At 32.9% G+C, this 24079-nt stretch overlaps 1 protein-coding gene and 2 long non-coding RNA genes across 5 annotated transcripts; 1 reads left to right on the forward strand and 2 right to left on the reverse strand.

Moving 5' to 3' along the window:
* Window positions 1-343: 343 nt before the first annotated feature.
* Window positions 344-15621, reverse strand: LOC141451635 (uncharacterized). Of its 2 annotated transcripts, XM_074123094.1 has the most exons (5): window positions 14630-15607; window positions 11069-11168; window positions 10082-10186; window positions 9459-9614; window positions 344-8212 (listed from the first exon to the last, which is right to left on the reverse strand). In XM_074123094.1, the coding sequence occupies exons 1-5, from the start codon at window positions 15532-15534 to the stop codon at window positions 8156-8158; spliced, it is 1323 nt and encodes a 440-aa protein (XP_073979195.1). In that variant the 5' UTR covers window positions 15535-15607; the 3' UTR covers window positions 344-8155. The 2 variants fall into 2 exon arrangements, with proteins under 2 accessions (XP_073979195.1, XP_073979196.1); XM_074123095.1 differs by lacking the exon at window positions 9459-9614 and having other exon boundaries at window positions 14630-15621.
* A 2583-nt stretch (window positions 15622-18204) lies between these two features.
* Window positions 18205-23794, reverse strand: LOC141451637 (uncharacterized). Its single transcript, XR_012456963.1, has 3 exons — window positions 23657-23794; window positions 19211-19307; window positions 18205-18496 (listed from the first exon to the last, which is right to left on the reverse strand). It is a non-coding gene; the product is annotated as an uncharacterized lncRNA (long non-coding RNA).
* On the forward strand, window positions 21946-23827 carry LOC141451638 (uncharacterized). Of its 2 annotated transcripts, XR_012456965.1 has the most exons (4): window positions 21946-22109; window positions 22632-22798; window positions 23245-23371; window positions 23694-23827. It is a non-coding gene; the product is annotated as an uncharacterized lncRNA (long non-coding RNA). The 2 variants fall into 2 exon arrangements; XR_012456964.1 differs by having other exon boundaries at window positions 21946-22798.
* Window positions 23828-24079: the final 252 nt, after the last annotated feature.

Consider the following 24079-nt stretch of genomic DNA (forward strand, 5'->3'; position numbering starts at 1 on the left):
TATAAACTGTAAATAATTAATTGAAACTATTTTTAAAATTAAACTTGATTTTATAAAAACTTCAGAAATTAGTTATAATAATGTTTTAATTTCTTATGTTCTTTATACTGTTCATGTGAACGAATCTACATAACATTTTTACTTCGACTCACATGAGTTTGATTCAATTAGTTTTTCTAAATCACTATTCCGTATTTGAATTTCTTATTACACGTCGAAACCGCAAATCTTAAAACTTTCTCAATTATTAAAAACAACATCCAGATTTTAAGTTTGTACATTGCATTAATTAGAAGATTTCCCTATACCTTATTGTTATTACGACGATCAGTAGATAATTTTTGGGGAGCGAAATCTGATCTCTACCTCCTCGAGGTGCTCCCTGGGCAACTACTCCCGGGAGTAGGCTAACAGAGACAGTACACTTTTCAAATTAAACATTTTTCCAAATTTAATTATACTTTATTAATACATTAATGATAACACCTCCCGTAAGGGGGAAGTGGACTAGCCACTTCTTCAGGGACCTTGGCGTCCCTGCGGATACCCTAGCCTAACAACACGAACAATACACGTTAACCAAATCTTACACAAATGTACATACATTATTGTTCCTCTTTTAACTTGGTGACCCGTGTACATTTTAATGATGAAAGGAGGCCTTCTAGGAAATGGGACTGAAAGATGATGTTTCTTATCCCAATCGACATTAAAAACAGGCAGAAGAATTTTCTGTCTGTTTTGGCTTGCCGTCGATTAATCGATTAAGAACCGCGACGTATTTCTTTTAGCCAAGCAAAATGATTATTCTTTTGAAATGGTTACAAACAATAAATTAGTACAGTTTTAAAAGGATTGCAGAATATAAAAGTGTTATCTGGTGCAGTATCGCGAACGTTTGAGATATATGTAACAATCCTTGCTAAAAAATAAACTACTACTGCTCCAGTTCGAGCTTGAAATAAAACTAATAAGATCTCGTCAAGTTATTTCTTCCACTCCAGCAAGCGGGCTTAATTTTTTCAACCTTTTTCTGCATTGATGTCATCGTTTGCTTAAATTTGCTGTTTACCTTTTATGATCGAAACTTAAATTAACTAGCGAAAAATTTATTGCCAGGTAAATATACAATTTCTGGACTAATCTAGGAATCAGGGTTCTTTTTAAATCAATAATGGTTTATTTACAAAAACTAGTAAAAGTGATAAACAGAAAAATATATACGAGGTGTGTTCAAAAAATAAGGTGAATTTTCATTTTTCTTAAAAAATATTTATTTATTCATCGATTTTTATTTTGTCTCCTTCAAAGTAGTCCCCCTCAGATATAATACATTTGTGCCAGCGTTTTTTCCAATCCTCGGAACAGTTCTGATATGCACTTTTTGGTATGCCCTTGAGCTCTCTCAGCGATTCGGTTTTTATCTCCTCAATCGTCGCAAATCTCCGTCCTTTCATGGGTCTCTTCAATCATGGGAACAGGAAAAAGTCGCAGGGCGCCAAATCTGGTTAATACGGTGGCTGAAACATGATAATGTCATTCAACAATTCCTGAGCGATGCTCATGCGACGGTTTTTTTGATCAAAATTCAGCAATTTTGGAACGAACTTCGCTACCACACGCTTCATGCCCAAAATTTCCGAAAAAAATTGCAGGACATGTGCCAACCGATATGCCGACAACCTCAGCAACTTCTCCAATTGTGATTCGACGATTCTTCTCAACATTTTCATCGGTTGTTGATGTGCTGGGGCGTCCAGGGCGAGCGTCGTCATTCACATCTTCTCGACCTTCTGTGAAAAGCTTGTACCTCTTGTAAACATTTTTTTGACACAGAGTACTCTCACCGTACGCCACTCTCAACATTTCAAGTGTTTTTTAACACTTAATTCCATTTTTTACACAAAATTTGATGCAAATTCGTTGATCCATTTTTTTCGACAGAAGAAAATCGCCGAACTCGCAAAACACTTGTCTTATTTATGCCTCTAACATACAACCTAAACATGCTATATAGCTACAACTTTGAAAATATGTTCGAGACAAGTGTACCAACATAAAAAAAAAAGACAATCGAAATTCGAATGTACGTAGCCCGCGAAATTTGAAAATTCACCTTATTTTTTGAACATACCTCGTACATAGCGATACTTCATGGTAGAATAAACATTCTGGCCTGACTGAATTATAGAAGGCCTTTCGTTAGTTTATGTCTAGTTTATTTAGTGACGTTTCACGGAAATAACATTATAGTTTACTTAACAAATTTTACTTTCTTGTTCCAAACAGTTAGTTTTAAGTATAGTTAAGATAATAATTAAGTTCAAGGATAATGAAGATGTGGAACCAAGCTTTGATGAGGAAACCAAAATATATACATAAATGCTACTTAGCTAGTTCACACATGTACATTTTGAGCTTGTGTGTAGAAGAGGAACCCACAAACACACTGAATCAGCGAAATAAATAAATAGCATGGAAAAATAGAACGTTAGATTAAGAAACTAGTAATTTCTAGCAAAACTAGCAAAGATTTTCCATTTTTCTCATTTTTATGAACTTACGCATCTATACCTAGTCGACCTGACGTGTATATTTTAGCCTTAACATAGAAATAGGATTTTAAGAGTAGAAAATGTTGAAATTCGATTAAAACTGTTAGAATATTGATGATATAACTAGATTGTACCTTTTTTTGACAAACATTAAAAGAAAGAAGGAAAAAAGAGAAACATTTCGCTAAAGCAGAGTGTTTGGTAATGTGAAAACTACTACAAATAGTAGCCAGAAATAGATTATATATATTGCAACAATGATTGACCTAATTTTTACTTGCATTTTAAAAAACAAAGAACAATTTTGAAACTATGGCAAGTTTCAACAATAAAGATGTGTTTTGTAAAGACGAAAACTACTATTAATACCGGTAGCACTTGACAGAACTAGAAATTAACTATTATTCACAAACATTATAGTAATACAAAAAATAAAAGAAAGTTTAAAATTATTAAATAATATGGGCAGCACTAACTGCTAAAACCAATGGAAATATAATGAAATGCGAGCTAGTTTGGCCAGAAAAACGGTGTTTTTATAGCGAAACTAGCTCCCATTTCCTTATATTTTAATCGTTATTTGCAGTGAGGGAATAGAAAAAGATCAATCCTTGCTGTAACATCCAGGGTTGTTCTGTATTGTGGTTTTTAATTATAAAAAGCATTTGCTTATATTTCCATCGGATTTAGAAGTGAGTGAATAGGAAAAGATCCACCCAGCTGTAGCATGCAGGGCTGTTCTGTAATGTTGTTCTTATTAATGGAAAACACCACTTTATTGGCCAAACTAGCCCGCATTTCCTTATGTTAACATTGTTTTTTAGCAGTCAGTGAATGGAAAGAGATCCACCTAGCTGTAGCATGCAGGGCTGATCAGTATTGTTCTTATTCATGGAAAACACCACTTTATTGGCCAAACTAGCCCGCATTTCCTTATGTTAACATTGTTTTTTAGCAGTCAGTGAATGGAAAGAGATCCACCTAGCTGTAGCATGCAGGGCTGATCAGTATTGTTCTTATTCATGGAAAACACCACTTTATTGGCCAAACTAGCCCGCATTTCCTTATGTTAACATTGTTTTTTAGCAGTCAGTGAATGGAAAGAGATCCACCTAGCTGTAGCATGCAGGGCTGATCAGTATTGTTCTTATTCATGGAAAACACCACTTTATTGGCCAAACTAGCCCGCATTTCCTTATGTTAACATTGTTTTTTAGCAGTCAGTGAATGGAAAGAGATCCACCTAGCTGTAGCATGCAGGGCTGATCAGTATTGTTCTTATTCATGGAAAACACCACTTTATTGGCCAAACTAGCCCGCATTTCCTTATGTTAACATTGTTTTTTAGCAGTCAGTGAATGGAAAGAGATCCACCTAGCTGTAGCATGCAGGGCTGATCAGTATTGTTTTTCTTATTCATGGAAAACACCACTTTATTGGCCAAACTAACCCGCATTTGCTTATATTTCCATCGGATTTAGAAGTGAGTGAATAGGAAAAGATCCACCCAGCTGTAGCATGCAGGGCTGTTCTGTAATGTTGTTCTTATTAATGGAAAACACCACTTTATTGGCCAAACTAGCCCGCATTTCCTTATGTTAACATTGTTTTTTAGCAGTCAGTGAATGGAAAGAGATCCACCTAGCTGTAGCATGCAGGGCTGATCAGTATTGTTCTTATTCATGGAAAACACCACTTTATTGGCCAAACTAGCCCGCATTTCCTTATGTTAACATTGTTTTTTAGCAGTCAGTGAATGGAAAGAGATCCACCTAGCTGTAGCATGCAGGGCTGATCAGTATTGTTCTTATTCATGGAAAACACCACTTTATTGGCCAAACTAGCCCGCATTTCCTTATGTTAACATTGTTTTTTAGCAGTCAGTGAATGGAAAGAGATCCACCTAGCTGTAGCATGCAGGGCTGATCAGTATTGTTCTTATTCATGGAAAACACCACTTTATTGGCCAAACTAGCCCGCATTTCCTTATGTTAACATTGTTTTTTAGCAGTCAGTGAATGGAAAGAGATCCACCTAGCTGTAGCATGCAGGGCTGATCAGTATTGTTTTTCTTATTCATGGAAAACACCACATTATTGGCCAAACTAACCCGCATTTGCTTATATTTCCATTGGGTTTAGCAGTGAGTGAATGGAAAAAGATCCACCCTAGTTGTAACATACAGGGCTGTTCTGTATTTGGTTTCTTCTTAACGAGAAATAGCGTTTGATTGGCCAGACTAGCTTGCATTTCCTTATATTTTCTTCGTTATTAGCAGGAAGGAATAGAACAAGGTCCACCCTAGTTGTAACATCCAGGGCAATTCAGTATTTTGTATCTTCTTAAGAAAAACACCGTTTCTTTAGCGGAACTAACTCGCATTTCCTTATATTTCCATTGGTTTTAGCAGGGAGGAATAGAAAAGGTCCACCCTAGTTGTAACGTCCAGGGCAGTTCTGTATTTTGTCTCTTTTTAAGAAAAACACCGTTTCTTATGCCAGACTAGCTTGCATTTCCTTTTATTTCCATCGTTTTTAGCAAAGAAGAATAGTAAAAGATCCACCCTAATTGTAACATCCAGAGAAGTTCTGTGTTTTGTTTCTTCTTACGAAAAACACCGTTTCTTTAGTGGAACTAACTCGCATTTCCTTATATTTCCATTGGGTTTAGCAGTGAGTGAATGGAAAAAGATCCACCCTAGTTGTAACATCCAGGGCAGTTCTTTATTTTGTTTCTTCTTAACGAGAAACAGCGTTTGATTGGCCAGACTAGCTTGTATTTCCTTATATTTTCTTCGTTTTTAGCAAAGAAGAATAGAAATAGTTCCACCCTAGTTGTAACATCCAGGGCTTTTCTGTATTTTGTTTCTTTTTAAGAAAAACACCGTTACTTTTGCCAGACTAGCTTGCATTTCCTTTTATTTCCTTTGTTTTTAGCAAAGAAGAATAGAAAAAGTTCCACCCTAGTTGTAACATCCAGAGCTGTTCTGTATTTTGTTTCCTTTTAAGAAAAACACCGCTTCTTTTGCCAGACTAGCTTGCATTTCCTTTTATTTCCATCGTTTTTGGCTGTGAGTTCATAGAAAAAGGTCGACCCTGGTTGTAACAGCCAGGGCTGTCCTGTATTGTTGTTCTTATTAACAGAAAACCGCTCTTGCTTCGCCAAAATAGCTCGCATTTCGTTATATTTCCATCTTTTTTTGCTGTGAGTGAATAGATAAAGGCCAACCCTAGTTGTATCATTCATAGCTGTCCTATTTTCTGTTCTTAATAACAAAAATCACCACTTCATTGGTCATACTAGCTCATTTTTCCTAATATTTTCGTCGTTTTTAGCATCGATTGAACAGAAAAATTATCCTCCCTTCTTGTAACATCTGTTTCTTGGCTTGTAAGTATAGTTACATTGAGAACATAATACAGTACGGCCCAGTATGTTACAACTAGATTGGATCTTTTTGTATTCACTCCTCGGAAAAATCGTAGGAATTAGAAGGAAAAACGTGCAAGATAAGGCGGTTAAAGGAGATTTCCGGTAATGACAACCCTTATACAAGCCCAGCACTAGTGTTTCAACTATGGTAGATCTTTTTCTATTCTCATACATCTAAAAACCTTAGAAATATAACGAAATGCTAGCTAGTTATGTCTGATAAACTACGTTTTTCGGTTGTAAGGATGTATACCTGCTAACAGAAGATCTTCGAACTGAGGTGGATCTTATTCTATTCATTTTTCGGTAAAAACGATGGAAATAAAAGGAAATGTGAGCTAGTTCGGCCAGAGAATAGGTGTTTGGCGTTAATGAGAACAACAATTCTGAACAGCCCTGGATGTTACAACTTGGATGGATCTTTTTATATTCACAAACTCCTAAAGAAAGGTATATAAGGGAAGTGTATATAATAAGATCCACCTTAGTTCCAAGATGTAGTGCTGGCTCGTATAATCATTCTCATAAACGGAAAACATGGCCTAACTACTTCGAATTTTCTTATATTTCTTTCGTTTTTAGCAGTGATTGAATAGAAAATATTTCAATCTAGTTGTAATATCTACTTTTTAAATGTAACAGAAAAGTAGGAAACTTTTTGCTTAACTAGTGCAGAAAGGTTAGCCTCATTTTCAAGGAATCTTTTCTGCTAATTTATTCAGTGACAGAACTTGACCCTTTTTGGGATAATTGCTAAGATTAGGCATACAACTTGGCGAGTTCTGTCCCTCTCATCACTCTGTGACTCCAACCAAAATAAAAATAAAGAACCGTTCCCCTGAGTCTTCGGGTGCTGTTTTATAGAACTTCAGCACCCCAACACTCCTTACTTTTCTTACTCAAAAGAACTACACCCTGCTTCCAAACAGTACAATGAATTGATAAGTTCTATCACGTTCAGAATACAAATCGTAGAAGTAATTGATACTTCTCCCATGGTCATTTTCCATTCTAGATCCTATTTAAATAATTCAACTTTCCCAGTCTGGGAGTCGCCAAGTTCCTGGTGGGTAGGGGACTTGAACTTTTTTTATGATAAACTGCACAACTCGGCTGACCCAGTGGTCTGTTATCATTTAAAATATTTATTAACGAAAAATCAGCAGTGCGCCATAATTTTTATTCTTAGAGAAGTTTATCATTTCTATCACGATTCCGCCGCTTTTCATTCCCTGAAATTTCAGATATCGTACTAAGAATACTAATTATGGAATGAATAGTTTCTTAGAATGCATTATTTGGTTAAAAATCTTTTCTTGTTTGTTAGAGCTTGGTAGATTTAAGAACTAACTACTCACTAAAAAATCTAAGTATTTAAACTTTGAAGTAATGCTTCATTCTTTATTAAATCACATACAAAACCCTACGACTTAGTTCTGAAACCAAGGAAATACATTTCTTTATTGAAGTCGAATAACTTAGCGATATTTTAGTAGCAGTGTCTAAGTTACAGTCCAGTCCTCTGTGAAACTAAATTGAAATGGAAATTTCCAGTTTCCGGCAATTACTTTTTGAGGTATTTTGTTAAAACACACAGTCACACATCTTTAAAAACCACTTTATTTAAGACAGCATGTTTATAAAATTTACCATGATTGCTATAATTTCTCTTACTAGTTCAAATAAACGGAAGTAAAAATTATTTTAGTATTATTGGTGCTAAAATCAGTTTTGAGAATTAGATATTTTTTAGTTTTTCGAAAACTTTTGTTCATCATCTCTTCCTTTCCAATAGATGTGACAGAAACTTTGTATCAAACAAAGTGGTACTTAAAAACAGTTCGAAACTTTTTATTTGTAAAGATCAAGTTGTGATGTGATTGAAGATAATGGACATTAATTAAGGCTATTTTAAATAAATAATAAATTATACAATTAAAAACATTTATTTTTTCAATTATTTAACAAAGCAAGTACAAATTGCAATTTCACATTAAACTAAAGTTTTATGAATGATTATTAAAGTGTTAATTACATCCACTCAGAAAGAATGTTTCATTACTACTGTATGCTTACAACCTACAAATTAGTGCTTACCAATGATATATTTCTAATTCTACTACTGCGTTACACTACAATTAAAGTTTTGAATAAAATATTAAGAAATATTAAGTATTTTTGAAAGCCAACAGTAGACTGAAGTATGAATAAGAAGCGTTCACCATCTGCAAAATAAAAATTTAGTTAATTCAGAGGACATCTTGAAGTCTAAACTTAAAAAATTATACTAAAGAATATAAAGAATTATACTTCCTCAGTCAGTTCTTGCTCAGTTCTTGAGCAAGAACTGACTGAGGAAGTACTGCAAATAGAGGATTGATTCTGTAAATTCAGACGTTGCACATAATAATGCAAATGTAATTATGTTATTGCAATTCTTCTTAATGTTAAAATGAAGATTTCTTAATATGCACATGTGGCATCTTTATAAGAATAAAATTTCTTTTGCAGTAGTAAGATTTTGGTTTGAATTTTTCTTAGATATATTGCGGATGTTTTGCAGAATAGATTAGGTCCTGTTTCCCTGACAGTACATCCAATAGACCCTTTGTAAGTCCTTATTTCTGGATCATTATCAACCCTTTTAAGACTAGTAGGGAAAATGTCAAAAATCCCTTTTATTGGCCTCTGTATTGATAGAATAGTAAAAAACTTTATCTTTGGCCTTTTATATATGTAAGATTACCTTTTAGTGAGGTTGGTTAACGATGGATCTGTCCAGTAAGTTGCTTGCTAATTACTTTAGTTGACTAGAAGCCGCGGAAGAATATTTGATGGTACTCTTTGGGTAGTGAACCATTGTTGTCTAGACCAAGGTTTGGGCTATTCTATGAAGTTTTTCAGATAAGTTGTCAGGATCCGAACTATCAGATAAATGGGGCATTATACCCGTTAACCCGGATAACCAGGTTCAGTTGCAGCTTCTTGAACACTTGTGTTTGCTCCTGAAGCATGATCATCTTACAATGCTCTAGGGTACTAGGCTAGCTCATCATGATCAGTTAAAGATCAGACTCCTAGTCACTGAGTGCCGGTGGTCATCTAGGGATTTTGGATAAAGAGGAGAGATTGGTTCCCTTCTTAGTCCACCAATCAGCATTAGGTATATTGTTAGGAGGTCAGGTTTAGGATCTATACTTTGGAACAAGTTGTAAATGGAAGAGTTTAGGCTGGTTGGTTGCCATTTAGGTTGTTCCTTGATTTGTTTGGACAGCTGGGAATTTTAGGTAACTGAGGCCACAGGCTGAATTTTGGACCTACATTCGATTTGCTTTGTACACCGTTTTTTTTATATAGAAAACTACCACTTAGACACTCTCTTAAATAAATATTTGATGGGTATGATTTTAGCTATTGATTTGTAAAATCTTATAGGGAACGCAACTAATTTGTTTCAGATCAATTACTCACTTTACAATAGGTGTCCATATCCATTGCGTAATTAAACAGTGTTCTTATTGTGACGCCATACCCAATCCTAGCTTGGGTAATGTTCAAACATTGTTTGAAATCTTTAGAGCAACGGTACCAGGGTGTATTGTATAGTTCAAAACCGAGTTGCTCATTCTGAAACAGAATTCTAATTTCATAACAGGTTGGGAATGAATGACTGAATCTAATAATTCGAGTAGTGTGAGGGGACTAGCGAAGGCCATTACGATTTATAATCCTTTTATGACTGACATAATAAATAAAAAATCAAATAAAGTATACAAAAGTGAAAGAGAGATTAAAGCAATCCAAAAACAGGATATTATTGTATACTAAAGTGGAAGAAATGCGAATTCGCGACATTACCGTCTGAAAAAGGATATGACGCAAATGACCTAAGATGTTGTGACGCCTTAAGCTAAGCATAAAAATATCAATTAATAGAAGTGACATATCTGATAAATACAAAAAGAAATTGATCGATAAAACCAAATAAAATTCCTACGATCATGCTGAAAATTGGTGGTGTCTATTGGACAACGTGATTCGTGGAGTAACTTCTAGCTTCTGGGTAAAATTTAACGTTATAGTTTTCCACTTACCAAATCGATTATCATTTGTCCAAGCATACAAGGGGCTGTCATATAGCCTACTTCTACTGTTGCAATACCAAATGTGAGACATACAATTCCTGGTCTTGCTGTTCCCTGTACAAGGTAACAATAAGAATAAAAAAAACATTTACCTGCTTAATAACAAACTTTTTGTAGTTATCATAAAAGCAATACTTTTATAAGAAAAATTACGATAATAAAGAAATTACTTATTTTAATCAATGAATATCCAAGCGAAGGGCTACAAAATACTGCCGGCGAAAATATAATTAAACTTTGTTGATTCCGGTTAAATTATTATACGGGAATTCGAAAGAGAAATAAATAATCACGCGTTCAACATGACGTAGATCGACGATCACGTCCACGACTTCCTCTTACAAAATACATTTCCTGTATTCATTAAATGCTGCCTATTTTTTTTACTACAAATGTTGCGTCAGAGAAAAGCCTACTTTCCTTTCTGCTAGGAAATGCCCTGTGACCGAATTTCGTTAGAAACTTATTAAATAGATCTAATCTGGTTGCAGTGTAAGCAGAGAGAGTCTCCTCCATAAAGTCAATACTTCCGGTGTGAAATACTCTTAAAGCTCGGTATTTTAGCAGGACCAACTTAATACTTAATGGCATTTTAGAAAAAAGCCTACCTAACTTCCGATTTGAAAAAAAAAAAGGGAAGTACTTGGAGCCATTAAAAAAAAAAACTTAAGACGAACTTACATAGCAAACTTACTCCTTGTTCAGGCGGGTAAAACCCGCCGACAGGCGCGGAAGCTCATACTTTACTATAAACCATTTTTTCTAACTAAATTAAAGTAGTAATACGCGGGATTCGAACTGGGATCTCCCACTCACAAAGCAATCTTCATAAACACATGAACAACATCTGTTATATTGAAAATATAATTGTGCGTCAATTATTAAGTAGACATTTGTCAATATACTACTCAATGCCACCTTAATCAATATGCTCACCGTTACTATTATAAATGCAGAAAGGGCGATAATGAAAGTAATGCAGAGAAATACCAAAAATCCAGTCACTTTTAACACTTCTGCATACAGATTAACGACCCTGAAATAAAAAAAATGAAAAAGAAATATAAAAACAAAAATTACACATATAACAGTCATTTCAACATGCCGGCTTCCCTCTCATAATGGGGGGACTACATGAGGGAGAATCTGACGCCAGTGAGAGGTTAACCCAATCTGTCAAAAAATTTTCGGAGCGCAAAGTAGCGCACATCTGTTAACCGTAATCAGTCATGCCTTCACCTCAGCTCTGACATTGCACTCGGTTGCATCCGCTCCTAGATACTTGAAGAAACTCCTAGGCTTGTCATACTGAAGATTATCTTTGTCTGGGTGTACAGCACATTATGGATTCCTTGGTTAGACACAGGCTCATCAATAATGACAGGATATAAAAAATAAAATATAAATTTGTATTTTTCCAATATTTCTTCCCTCTTATTAAATATTAACTTATTTGTTAATAAGTTCACTAGAAACTGGAAAGCAAATTAGTGACGTAATTTCCGTTTTTGAACTTTCAAGTAATTTTATAAACTATACGCTTCTCAAAAATTAAACTTCTTTGAATGTATAACTCCCTTTCATATCAGACTTTTCAATCTAATTTCTATTAACTATTCATTAGTTTCATACGTCTCTTCTAAAGAATATTAAGATAAGCTAATGTTATCAGCATTGATTTCTTTCTTACAAAAATCAGAATAACTAGGAAAACGAAGTTACCCAAGTGTCGTTATATATCGACGATCTAGCTATCTATTTATCAGGAAAGGACCTTGAAGAGATCAGAGAATCCCCTACAACAGGCAGTAGTTAAAGTGGCTGACGAGGCTTCCAGGAACAGATTCAAGTTTTCAAAAACCAAAACAGTGTGCCAACACTTTTGCCGTCTAAGACATGAGCATATACTTCCAACACTGTATTTGGATGGCACACAAATTCTATATAAAGAGAGTATTCGTTTCCTGGGCCTCGTATTCGACACTAAGTTAACCTGGCAGCAACATATTGAGTACACATGTACAAAAGCAAGGAGAGCCCTAGATATCCTGAAATTTCTAGGAAACTACAAATGGAGCACAGAGCGGGAAATCTTGAAACGTATTTTTACATGCCTCACCCGTTATAAACTTGAGTATGGAGCCTCAGTTTACAGTTCTACGCGTAAGTCAAGCCTGAATCTATTAGACAGAGTGTATAATGAAGGTATCAGATTATTTACAGGCGCCTTCCGAACCAGTCCCTTACAAAGCCTCTATGTAGAGTCGGAGGATGCTGCCTCCTCAGCTAAGAAGAGAACAGCTTACCCTGACCTACACAGCCGGAGTATGGGGGAAACGATTCAATCCTTTGTTTCCCGACAAATTCGAGAGGCCACATGAAAATGAATTTTGGAGACAACGCTCGCGGACACGCCCACTTCGGGTTCGGGCCAAAGAGCTCTTAAACGCGGAGGGAATACAATTATGTTCGGTGATGGATTGGGGTAAATTATAATTACAATTGTGGTGATTGAATTATGATGGTGATTACAGGCAAAGACTGCTGGAACTTTTAAATTTTTATCATGATTTCCGACCGATCTTCACAGACGGATCGAAGGTAAACGACGGAGTTGGCAATGCTTTGTACACAGAGGGAGTCGCCCTTAGTTGGACACTTCCGCATTGTGCAACCGTGTACACAGTTGAAATGTATGCTATATGAAGTTCATTAAAGAAAATTATTGCACCAAAGCATTAATACTGACAGACTCCTTAAGTGCAATAATGGTTCTCCGGGATAGATTCTCGACAGACCCAATGGTCATGAAAATTTACTACTTACTGTCTGAGCTAAGCGCACATGGTCAAAAGGTGGTATTCGCCTGGGTGCCGGGTCACATTGATGTGTCTGGAAACGAAAGGGCGGACGAGGCTGCAAAATGAGCAGCCTCTACACATACCGACCATACCATCCTTGTTCGGCCCACTGACTTACAATATATGAAAAATATTATTAATAAAAAGTGGCAAAGTCAGTGGGATGATGTAGATGAAAAACTAAAAGAATTTAAACCATGTGTGCGAAATGCTAAAGTCGAGAACTACCCGCGGCATGAATCAGTAATTTTAACGAGGCTAAGGATTGGACATATACGTGTGACTCATGAGTACCTCCTCATTGCCGAAAGAAGGCCGAGGTGCCCACGATGCCGAGAAAGGCTGACAGTGTCGCACGTGTTGGAAGGGTGTCAGGCACTGCGTAGCCAAAGAGAAAGAGCAGGCCTGCCACATGACCAGCGCGCAATTCTCCAAGAGGGTTCTCCTTATGTAAGGAGGCTATTTACTTATTTAAAGGATATTAATTTATTTAAAAAAATCTTGGTTAATAATTAGGTTAGTTCTTTTAAAGGGGAAAGGAATATCAAGTACTTTCCTCTTCTGTTGTGGAAGTGTAGTGTGAATGAATTACAGCTGTGAATGTATTTATTGGTGTATATGTATTCATGGGCGAGATTGTATTTATTGGCGTTAGTGTATTTATTGATGTGAATGTACTTATTGACGAGAAAGTCGTATGTATGTTTAGGTTAGGTTTTTTATACAAGTATTTCAACCCCATTAGGTTATTTTAATTAGTTCTAGTTTAATTTAGGATGAGCAGGATTCTTAGTTCAAAGTATTGCGCATCTCACCGACTAGTAGAGTCTCCTTGGGTTTAGTATAATAGAGCCCAAGTAATAAGGAAATGGAAACAGAAATATTTTTAGTTCTGCCTAAAGTTAATATAATAGTTTACAACTAAAATTATTAATTAATATGTATAGATGTGGATTATATAGATATTTATTATAAAAGTTAGCGTATTAAAGGGGTGGCACAATCATATTCCACACTCCCCCTCGTCGATAGGGTGGATGAAATAAGAGGGGATGTGTAGAGACACACTTGCGGACCCAGACTCCATCCTACCTTGTAGAGCAAGGTGCAGTAGAGCTATGGGTCTGCACGTGCCATCCCAGCTCGAGTAGTATTTGGAAAGTGAAAAGAATAGTATTAGTGGGCGCTAATGACCAACCCAGTCGATGCGCCAGAAAAAAAAAAAAAAAAAAAAAAAAAAACTAGGAAAACGATTGGTCAATCTTAAATTAAACTTTGATGGTAAATAATTGGATGCTGTAAGGTGATATTTTAATTTTTTATTTGTTTTATGATTATTAAGAAAGGCATTCAGACATACGTGAATATATCAGATAAGATGTAAATATATCAGATATATGTAAATACATCATACATGTGATGTACGTGTTAATTTGAATATTTATAGAACTTTTTATTGACTAGGAAACAATGTTTTTATTAAAGGGAATTGTGTCAGCTATAATAAAAATATAAAGTTCCACCAGGAATAGAACCCAAATATACATCGTTAGCATAAGATCCTTGCCAATAACTGCTCGGCTATTGTGGCGTCCAACATAATTATAATTTTATTAAAGTAAAATCGGTTTGTTACCTGATAATTTGTTGATAATGTTGTATATTTTGTTTCAAACAGAACACCATCTGTTTTTGGAATTCCATATCCTCGAAATTAGGCCTGCTTCTATTTTTACCCTGCAGATATGGTTTAATTTTCAAATAATTAACCATTGCTCTTTTAGTTATATTACGTATACTCCATATAAGAATATGGTATTGAGCAATAACATGTAAAACGATGGTAAAATAAGTGGCTGAACCTGCTACATATATAATTACAACAAAAATCATGGATATTATTTGCAGAGAGAATGCTATCCAAAATGGTAAACCCTCGCTTGAGTCAAAAGGATACCAACCATTTAATGGCAACCACAAATTAACACCTTTCTTATTGATCATGACTGAATCATCCAATCCAAAGTATTCATTTGATAATGGGATTGCTGTAACAGCCAATAACATAGCGACAAAAGCAAGTAAAGGAAAACCAATTTTCAAATTTCTTTTGATTTTAAAATACTTCAATTTGATTTGAATTTCCTCTTTGGATGTAACTTCATCGTATTTATAAAATCCGTTTCCAATAATTTTGAATATATTAGATAGATGAGAGCGTAGAGTGATTGCCGTGAAAGTCAACACTGGCATTAACGAATATATAAAGCTAATATGCAGAGAATGTGCCATCAAAAAGAAATCTCCATCAGAAAATATGGCTCCCATAAATGTAAAGAAAATTTGTAACAAAATGAAACTTATATAAAATATGAAAAGAACAATTTGTAGACCAATAATTTTCATTGTTTTCAAATTTGGATAAAAAAAAGTTATCCTATATAAATAGTTAAACTCATCGAAGATTGTTTTATCCACAACTTCATCATTATCTCGATCATATTCACGGAGGAAATCTTTAAATCTTTGCAAGATATCCATGGTTATTCCACACTGTCGATCTTACAAGCACTGCACTATCCTTACTAACTAAGAATAATTTCAATTTGATAACTTATAACCAGGTTAGAAGTCGATAAAGGAGAAATTATTCTCTTATTTATGATTCATTCTATCTGTTAGATACGACCACCTACTTGAATCAATACCACCTTCAGTAATATCATTGTGTAAATATCTCTATATCTTAAATATGTCAATTTACTAACCTCAAACAAATTATGTTCTCTAGTTTTACTGTTCTACTTTTTCCAGACTAGATTTGTGGTTTTTCACACTAATAAAACTATTACACTAAATTATTAGATCGATAATTTTTATATTATTTTTATAAACATTTTAAGTTGGTATTTTCAAAAATTTCATAAACTTTAAGTATTTTATTTAATAAAAAAACGTGTAACATTTTATCCCCTTCTTATGATAGATAATTATATATAATCGTTTCTCTATCTAATAAGAGAAGGTACACCGACGGTGCGGAAAAACTAATATTTCTTTTTAGGATAAGAAATAAATAAATAAATTTAAATAAATAAGTTAATGTTTTAACAGGATGAAGTTGAGTAGAAAGGATTCAGAAAGGAACATAGGGGATGCTGGAGTCTGGTTTAAATAAAATCATGGGTAGATGTAAAATAGAGGCTGTACTATGGTGATGCATGATTTACAGAGAAGCTCACTTTTCTAGGTTGCTCACTTTCATTGTTACCCAGCCTAAACTCAACACTCACTAGCAACTGCCAATGGCCGGGCGAAAAAGCTTCAGGGTTCGTTGGAAAATCTAAAGCAATTGATGCTTTATTTGTCGATACAACAGCCAAAGTATATTTGTCCCTAAGTTGTAGAGAACCGTTCTGCTGAGTCTTCGGTTGCTAATAATATAGAAATTCAGTATCCTAATACTCTTTACTTTTCTTAATCAAAAGTACTACACACTGCTTGATCCTATTCGTCCAAATAGCACAATGAATTGATAAGTTATATCACGTTCATAATACAAATCGTACCAGTAATAGATACTTCTCCCTGGTCATTTTCCATTCTAGATCCTATTTAAATAATTTAACTTTCCCAGTCTGGGAGTCGCCAAGTTCCTCGTGGATGGAGAACTTCAGCTTCTTTTGTGATAAACTGCACAAGTCAGCTGCCCCAGTGGTCTGAGTTATTATTTAAAATATTAACGAAACGCTATAACTTTTTTTTCTTAGAGAAGTTTATAATTTCTATCTCGATTCCGCCGCCATATCTAGTTACTTCATTTCATTCCCCTAATTTCTGATATCCTACTGAGAAAAGATGTGACAGAAACTTTGTATAAAACGAAGTGGTCCTTAAAAAGAGTTCGAAACTATTAATTTGTAAAGATCATGTTGTGATGTGATTGAAGATAATGGACATTAATTAAGGCTATTTTAAATAAATAATAAATTATACATTTAAAAAGATTTATTTTTCAATTATTTAACAAAGCAAGTACAAATTGCAATTTCACATTAAACTAAAGTTTTATGAATTATTATTAAAGTGTTAATTACATCCACTCAGAATGTATACTACTGTATGCTTACAACCTACAAATTTGTGCTTACCAACGATATATTTCTAATTCTACTACTGCGTTAAAACATTATATTAAATGAGCTAAATCTTTAAAATCATCACTCATCTATTTTGAGCAAGAACTGACTGAAGAAGAACTGCAAATAAAGAATTGATTCTGTAAATTCTGGCGTTGCATATAATAGTGCAAATGTAATTATGTTATTGCATTTCTTCTTAATGTTAGAATGAAGATTTCTTAAAATGCACATGTGGCATCTTTATGAGAAGAAGATTTCTTTTGCAGTAAAAGGTGTTTGGTTTGAATTTTTCTTAGATATATTGCGGATGTTTTGCAGAATAGATTAGGTCCTGTTTCCCTGACAATACATCCAATAGACCCTTTGTAAGTCCTTATTTCTGGATCATTATCAACCCTTTTAAGACTAATAGGGAAAATGTCAAAAACCCCTTTCAATAGCCTCTGTATTGATAGAATAGTAAAAACGTATATCTTTGGCGATTCACTGCCAGGGATGTGAAGATAGCAAGGTTACAACAATAGCTGAGAGGTAAAACAGACATCACGAGCGATCTAGTGACAGCTGGTGGAACTAGAAGTAGGGGGAAACCCGTTGTCATAGTGATATGACGCGATCCAGAGAGTATATAAGGTATATAAGAAAGTTCGCCGCGCGGGCAGGGCCGGTTGGGGCGAAGATTTGCCTTCCGACCGTCGAGGTGAACACATCACTCTAACCATTACTACCGTACAATATGACACTTTATGAAGATTTCTTGGTGGAGGTAGATGTTTGGACTAGCCAAGATATTTTTGGAGCGACGAGCGACATAGCGCCCTCCTCATTAGTACTGAGGAGACATCTTGTTTGACAGCAGTATATATACTTTTAGTGCTGCCTGGTGGCAAATATGTGAACTAAAAACATATGTTCAGAGGTCCAGTAGGCGTGGCTATCAGGCGGCCATTTTTTATAAATGCAATTTTCTGTTAACGTATAAGGGTCCAGTAGGTGTGGCTATCTGGTGGCCATTTTTCGAACTATATTTTTTCCTTTCATTAGTTCAATAGGTAAATAAATAGAGATGTTATTGAATTGAATAAGGTTTTTATTTTCTTCTATTAGTAATTATACATTTTTACAGACAGTTTTAACACAATATATACTACTATTAAGTATAAATTCTCAATTTAACACATATTTATTAATATTATAAATCAAATACACCTTATATTTCATTTGGAGTACATTTATTAATTACAAATTCAGATAAAAGCGTTTTGTATTTTTCCATTGGACATAAGTTTTTCGTCTTTTACGTTTTGGCCTAAATTTGGTCAATTTTGAAGGCAGGACCTCCAGTAACGCCTGTTTTTAATCTGAAAATCAACATTATACAATTAAATAAAGTGTTGAGTCAGAATTAAAAAGCTAACTTTTCAATAATACATGTTCAAATATTGTAAATTATTTGAATTTTATTCGCTACTAAATTATTGCAGCATTTCTAGCTTTTTTCTGTTATTGTAAACCTTTTATTAAGCAAATTAAACTTAATCAAGAATTCCGATATTTTTTTCCACTCAAATTAGTTTGCTTCAATCAAAATAAACTATTCTGAATTAAATTTACTTGAAAAACAATCGTAAGTTATACGTGCATTAGTTGAAGTAATCGCCTATTTTAGCACGTATTTAGCACATTTAAATTATTAAAGAAAAACAAATAAAACTATAGCATATACATATGTATACGAGTACATACATTTCTTTTTTGACTACTTAAACGTTTTTATCAACCACATAGAATTAAATTTATAAGAATAAAATTATGATTTAACTGATGATCGGGTTATTTATATCATTTTTACATAACTTTATTATTACCACACTTCAGTACGTTGAACAGAATAAACAAAATTTAAAAAAGTTTAACTTTATAAAAGAGAAATATACGAAGCTACAGAATTCACCAACAACGATTGAACTTCAATCAAATTAAAACCTTTCAAGGGGAAGATTTGATTCATCTGATAAAACGTTTTAACTATTCAACGTACTAAAATGTAATGTACTAAAAAAAGTCAAGCTTACATGAAAAACAGCCCCATAAGATAGTTTGGCTTGATTTCCCTGGAATGGATTGCGAAACACCTCAACTTTTGTGGTTGCTGGATTTAAAGACCTTTACCTAAAAGGCAGAAAGGACAAACGAAGATAATTATTAACAATAATAATAAAAACTACATTAGAACTCACTAAATTATTTGTACCTATTCAATCCTAAGTTAATAACAGTATTCAATATTGTAAAATTATTATTAATACAGTTTGTATTGTAGCAACAATACCTCTTAATAAACGAATTAAACTTGTCCAAGAATTGAAATATTTTTTCGTTGAAAAGTAAGTATTTAATCATGATAAATGAAAAAAGGTTTAATTTAGTTCAAAATGTTTTCATTTTATTGAAAAAGTTACAGTATTACACATATTTGCTGCTCTAGATTAAATATTAAACTATTACTAATTATTATCTCGATTTTTAAACTTCATAACTTCGTATTATTTCGTATACTCTTTGGAGGAAGCTACTGTAATTCACTTCTATAAAGAATGTAGGTATAACAATTATTCAAACGAAAGTAAGTTTTCTATATGCATGCAACGTGTACAGATACAATTACCAAACATTTACGAAAAATTCTAGCACCTTTTACAACTTCTGGTTGTTAATTCTTCAAACTTTGAATTTAAAGCAATACAGACTATTACGACATTATAATCACGTAAGAAGAACAAGTACATAATACTGAAATAGAACTTAAGGTAAGCCTAACCAGCAACCCTATCCAAGAAGTGCTCTTAAACTATCTGTTTTACCGAAAGTGTTACGAATAAAATTTGTAGTTTTTTCGATTGTTATTGTATTTCGAAAATTGATCGCATTACTTTTCTTATCTACTGAAATTAAATTAAAAACATTTTTAAAACAAACTATAACTCAGGTACACGCTTTGAAGTAAATGCATAATTACGATAAATACTAAGGGCTTCGTTGATTTTTTTTTTTTTTTTTAACTTCTAAATAATAACGTAGGGCCTATGATTAATGGGCTGGTTAGAAATGTTGTAGTTAAGTGAGCAATAATTAGTTGTTTGAGGGCTCGAATTCCTGAACAAGGTCTTTGAATTTAGGAAGGTAATATTAAGAAACGATAGTAAACTAACTTATCAGCATAATTCGTTCATATGAGAGTGTAAGGTGGTCCTACATAAGTCTTGAGAGTAGACAACATGGTTAAATGTGAGTGAAATGTGGTCTTAGATAAGTCTAGTGAGTCACCATCATGGTTAAATTTGAGTGAAAGGTGATCTTAGATAAGTCTAGTGAGTCACAAACATGGTTAAATGTGAGTGAAAGGTGGTCTTAGAGAAGTCTAGTGAGTCACCAACATGGTTAAATTTGAGTGAAAGGTGATCTTAGATAAGTCTAGTGAGTCACAAACATGGTTAAATGTGAGTGAAAGGTGGTCTTAGAGAAGTCAAGTGAGTCACCAACATGGTTAAATGTTAGTGTAAGCAGGTACGATTTGGAACACTTAACATAGAACATATTGCAAACTAAAAAGGATTCAGTCTTTATACTTTTACGGAGAAAACTAAAATAATCAATGCATTCATTCAATGAATACATGGAGAAGATGTTTTAGAATTTTAGAAGATGACAATATTGAATGTAAGTACAGATAATTAGTTTTCCAGCTGTTTCGGTGAGTTGTTCATTACATTTAGGGTCTAAAATGCCCTTAGGCTTCCCAAAACTAGTTTAAACTAAGCACATAATAAAAACATATAATAAATATTGTTTGTTTGATTAATATTAACCAATAAAAAGGAAACTGATTGAATGATCTTAAGGAAAAAAAGGATACTTGGGTAAAAGCTGAAAGAAATTATTTTAAAAAAGGCTCAAGGATAAAAGTTTCAGTTTAAACTTAATCATTATTCCTTTATATAACGTAAAATTCAATTATAATGAGTAAATGATCAGTAAATGCAAACTAAAACTTCAATTTGAAAGAATCATGACGAAACTAGGTTTTCCATGTTAAACTTAACGTGTCAAACAATTTCAATATAAGATTAAGGTTTTACCACCAATATAGCATTAAAAGCAATTAAGATTTTGCAAAAATATTAACTTTAAACAGTAATTAATCTAGTAGGTTTAAGGAAAATCACCAGGTGTAAGAGTAGGTAATAGGTCAAGTAGTTTTTAAGAAGTTCCCTAAAAACGGCTACAAGGATTTTGTTCAAACTTTGTATAATTCATAATCAGATAGTAATCTATAAACTTTATTGAAAATAGTTTTCTGAAATCTCATTTAGAAGTCACTTGTTGGGGGTACTATCTTCAATAACCTCCAGCCCCAGGCGTAACTCGTAAACTAGCATTTAAATATAAGATTAAGTGTTACCACTAATTTATTATTAAACATTACCTATTTTTCAATGAAAACTCCAATTTTAAAGAAAATCTATCGAGCAGATTTTTTTAAAATTCGTAAAAGAAGATCAGAATTATAGGTGCTCATTTTTGCCATATAAAACGAATTTCTAGAGAAAAATTCCACTTTTAACATTCAATTCATCTTTATTATTTCAAATTTAGACATTTCTTAAAAGAAAATAATCAATATTATTAATTATTAATTGGAACTACTTTTAGTGTTCTTGCGCACCAGCACGTGCTTTAGGTATGACGTCATAAAGTAGTCCCAAATTTATTATTAAAAAAAGACTTTTAAACAATTATTAGTGTGGGGAAAATCATTTTTATATCTAAATTAACTTATTATTAATCTATTTTAAACAGAATTATACTTAAATGTGATTTTATAAAAAAATCCAAGTTCAAATATGGCCGACTAACGGATTTTGCAGTCAGTTGCCATTGGGCTCCCGACCAGTGAACATCTATGCAGTACTTGTAAGTAAGATTTTATTATTTTTTTAATTGAATTCAATCAAATTTTTATTAAAATTAATGGAAAATTAAATTAGTGATACAACTATACTAAATTTATGCAGTTTTAGATATTTTTAAACTAAAAAAATTAAAAAATTAAATTAGCACGTGGTCGACCAATGAATCTTGCATGCCTGAACAAGCAGTGATTATCATTCCTTTTTTTTTTTCAATTTGCGTTTATTAATTTTTACATTTTAACTTGAAATTAATTATTATTATTATTGTAATTATTTTTTTGTTAATAATTGATTTTTTCTTTAATCTGTGGTAATTTCTTAAATCCATTTCTGGTAAGTAAATTTAAATTAATTTTTCTGAATTAATTTGTGCTTAGTTTTATTATTATTTTTTTTAAGATACTAAGATATATATTTTTTGTTTTTTAATTACAAAATTTGAGAGAATGAACCTTTAGAAATTTGTGTAAAGTATTTCTTGGAAAAATATATGTTTAAAAATTTGTTTCTTTTTTCCACTAAGCCAAAGTAGGCTTTTTTTTTGCAACTTCAATCTTGAAGTAGCTTTGTACCTTGGGACATTTCTTTACAACTTTACTACAACTCATGAAGCAACTGTCTCCCAGAACAGGCTATTGTCTTTACCTACCTTGAAGTACGGAGGGTTAAGTAAATTTTAGACAAAAACGAGTAAGTAATAATACTTATAATATTATTTCATAACAAACTGCAAAGGTAAAAAGTTTAATAAAAATCCAAATAGCTTAAACTAAAATGAATTAATGAAATGAGTTAAGGATTCAAGTGAAACATGTAGAAACAGTCTACAATTTTTTAAATAAAAGAAGTTTAAATTTAGATTTTATACGAAATTATGACGCCGTAGAGTTAGATTATTATCTGATAAGTTTGACTATTTAACAAAAAAAAATTAAGATTGAATTTTGAAAAAATATGAAAGATAAACCTCACATAAGTATTAAACATTGAATAAAAACTAAGACAGTAAGTAATCCTAAATCAGCAGTTTCTAAGTTCGAAAAGATTATCAAGAGAATTTTTAGCAATAAGTAAGATTCAGTCAATTCATTTTTTTTCAATAGAAGTTCAATTTTTTTGAATATTTTCATAAATAGTGAATTTTTGGTGTGAGGGAATCAATTAAAAACAATGTGGTAAATACCATTTTGCTTTCACGTTTTAAACTACATTCTGAAATTAACTACAATTCGAAATGTTCCATCTAAATTTAATGGATATAAGGTAAGCCTATAATTTTAAATAATTCAGAGTTCCTACACATGAATAAAATACAAAGCAAAAGAGAATTGATTCCACATCATGAAATAAAATAAGGTGTAAACTAAAATAAGTTACGTCTAATTTAAATAAAAATGATGTGATGAATTTGAGTTCATAGAAATTAAAATTAACTTTGAACTGCAGTAAGTGAACGCAGGCTCGTTTTAGTTCAGATTTTTTAAAAATTGAGTTCTAATTGATTTAAAATTCTAAAAGTCTTTTAAAAAAAACTAAAACCATGCTTACTTTCTTACTGGCCTAAAAAGAAAATGTATATTGCTAGGAGATAAAACTGGAAACAGAAAGAAGATCACATGGTGAAAATCACTATTTCACACGAATTTTTCAACTGAAACAGCCGGAAGTTTATCTCTTGACTGCATTTCTATTGAAATTAAGAATATTAGACACAAAACAACCAAATCACCATTTTAAAAATCTTCATTATCTACCTCACTTCACCACAAGAAATTTTTGGGACAAATGGAAGAAACCTTCTACAATTCTGTGTCCCCACTTTTGCAGAAAGACAGTGTTGAAGGGTATTATGCAGTTTTAAATAAATATATAAATTGTAAATAATTAATTGAAACTATTTTTAAAATTTAAAAATAAACTTGTTTTTATAAAAAGTTTTGACAGCTAGTTATAATAATGTTTTAATTTCTT

This window comes from Rhodnius prolixus, unplaced genomic scaffold (genome assembly GCF_049639745.1).
Source record: "Rhodnius prolixus isolate KJV_2025 unplaced genomic scaffold, Rpr scaffold_14, whole genome shotgun sequence".
Lineage (NCBI taxonomy): Eukaryota > Metazoa > Arthropoda > Insecta > Hemiptera > Reduviidae > Rhodnius > Rhodnius prolixus.

What these genes read in the sequence shown, in the direction of transcription:
- LOC141451635 (XM_074123094.1), bottom strand. Translation starts at nt 15,534, where the DNA reads ATGGATATCTTGCAAAGATTTAAAGATTTCCTCCGTGAATATGATCGA. An exon ending in CTGCATTTATAATAGTAACG is followed by an intron (nt 10,187 to 11,068) that starts GTGAGCATATTG and finishes TACCTTGTACAG; the next exon opens with GGAACAGCAAGACCAGGAAT. An exon ending in ATATGGACACCTATTGTAAA is followed by an intron (nt 8,213 to 9,458) that starts GTGAGTAATTGA and finishes TTTATTTTGCAG; the next exon opens with ATGGTGAACGCTTCTTATTC.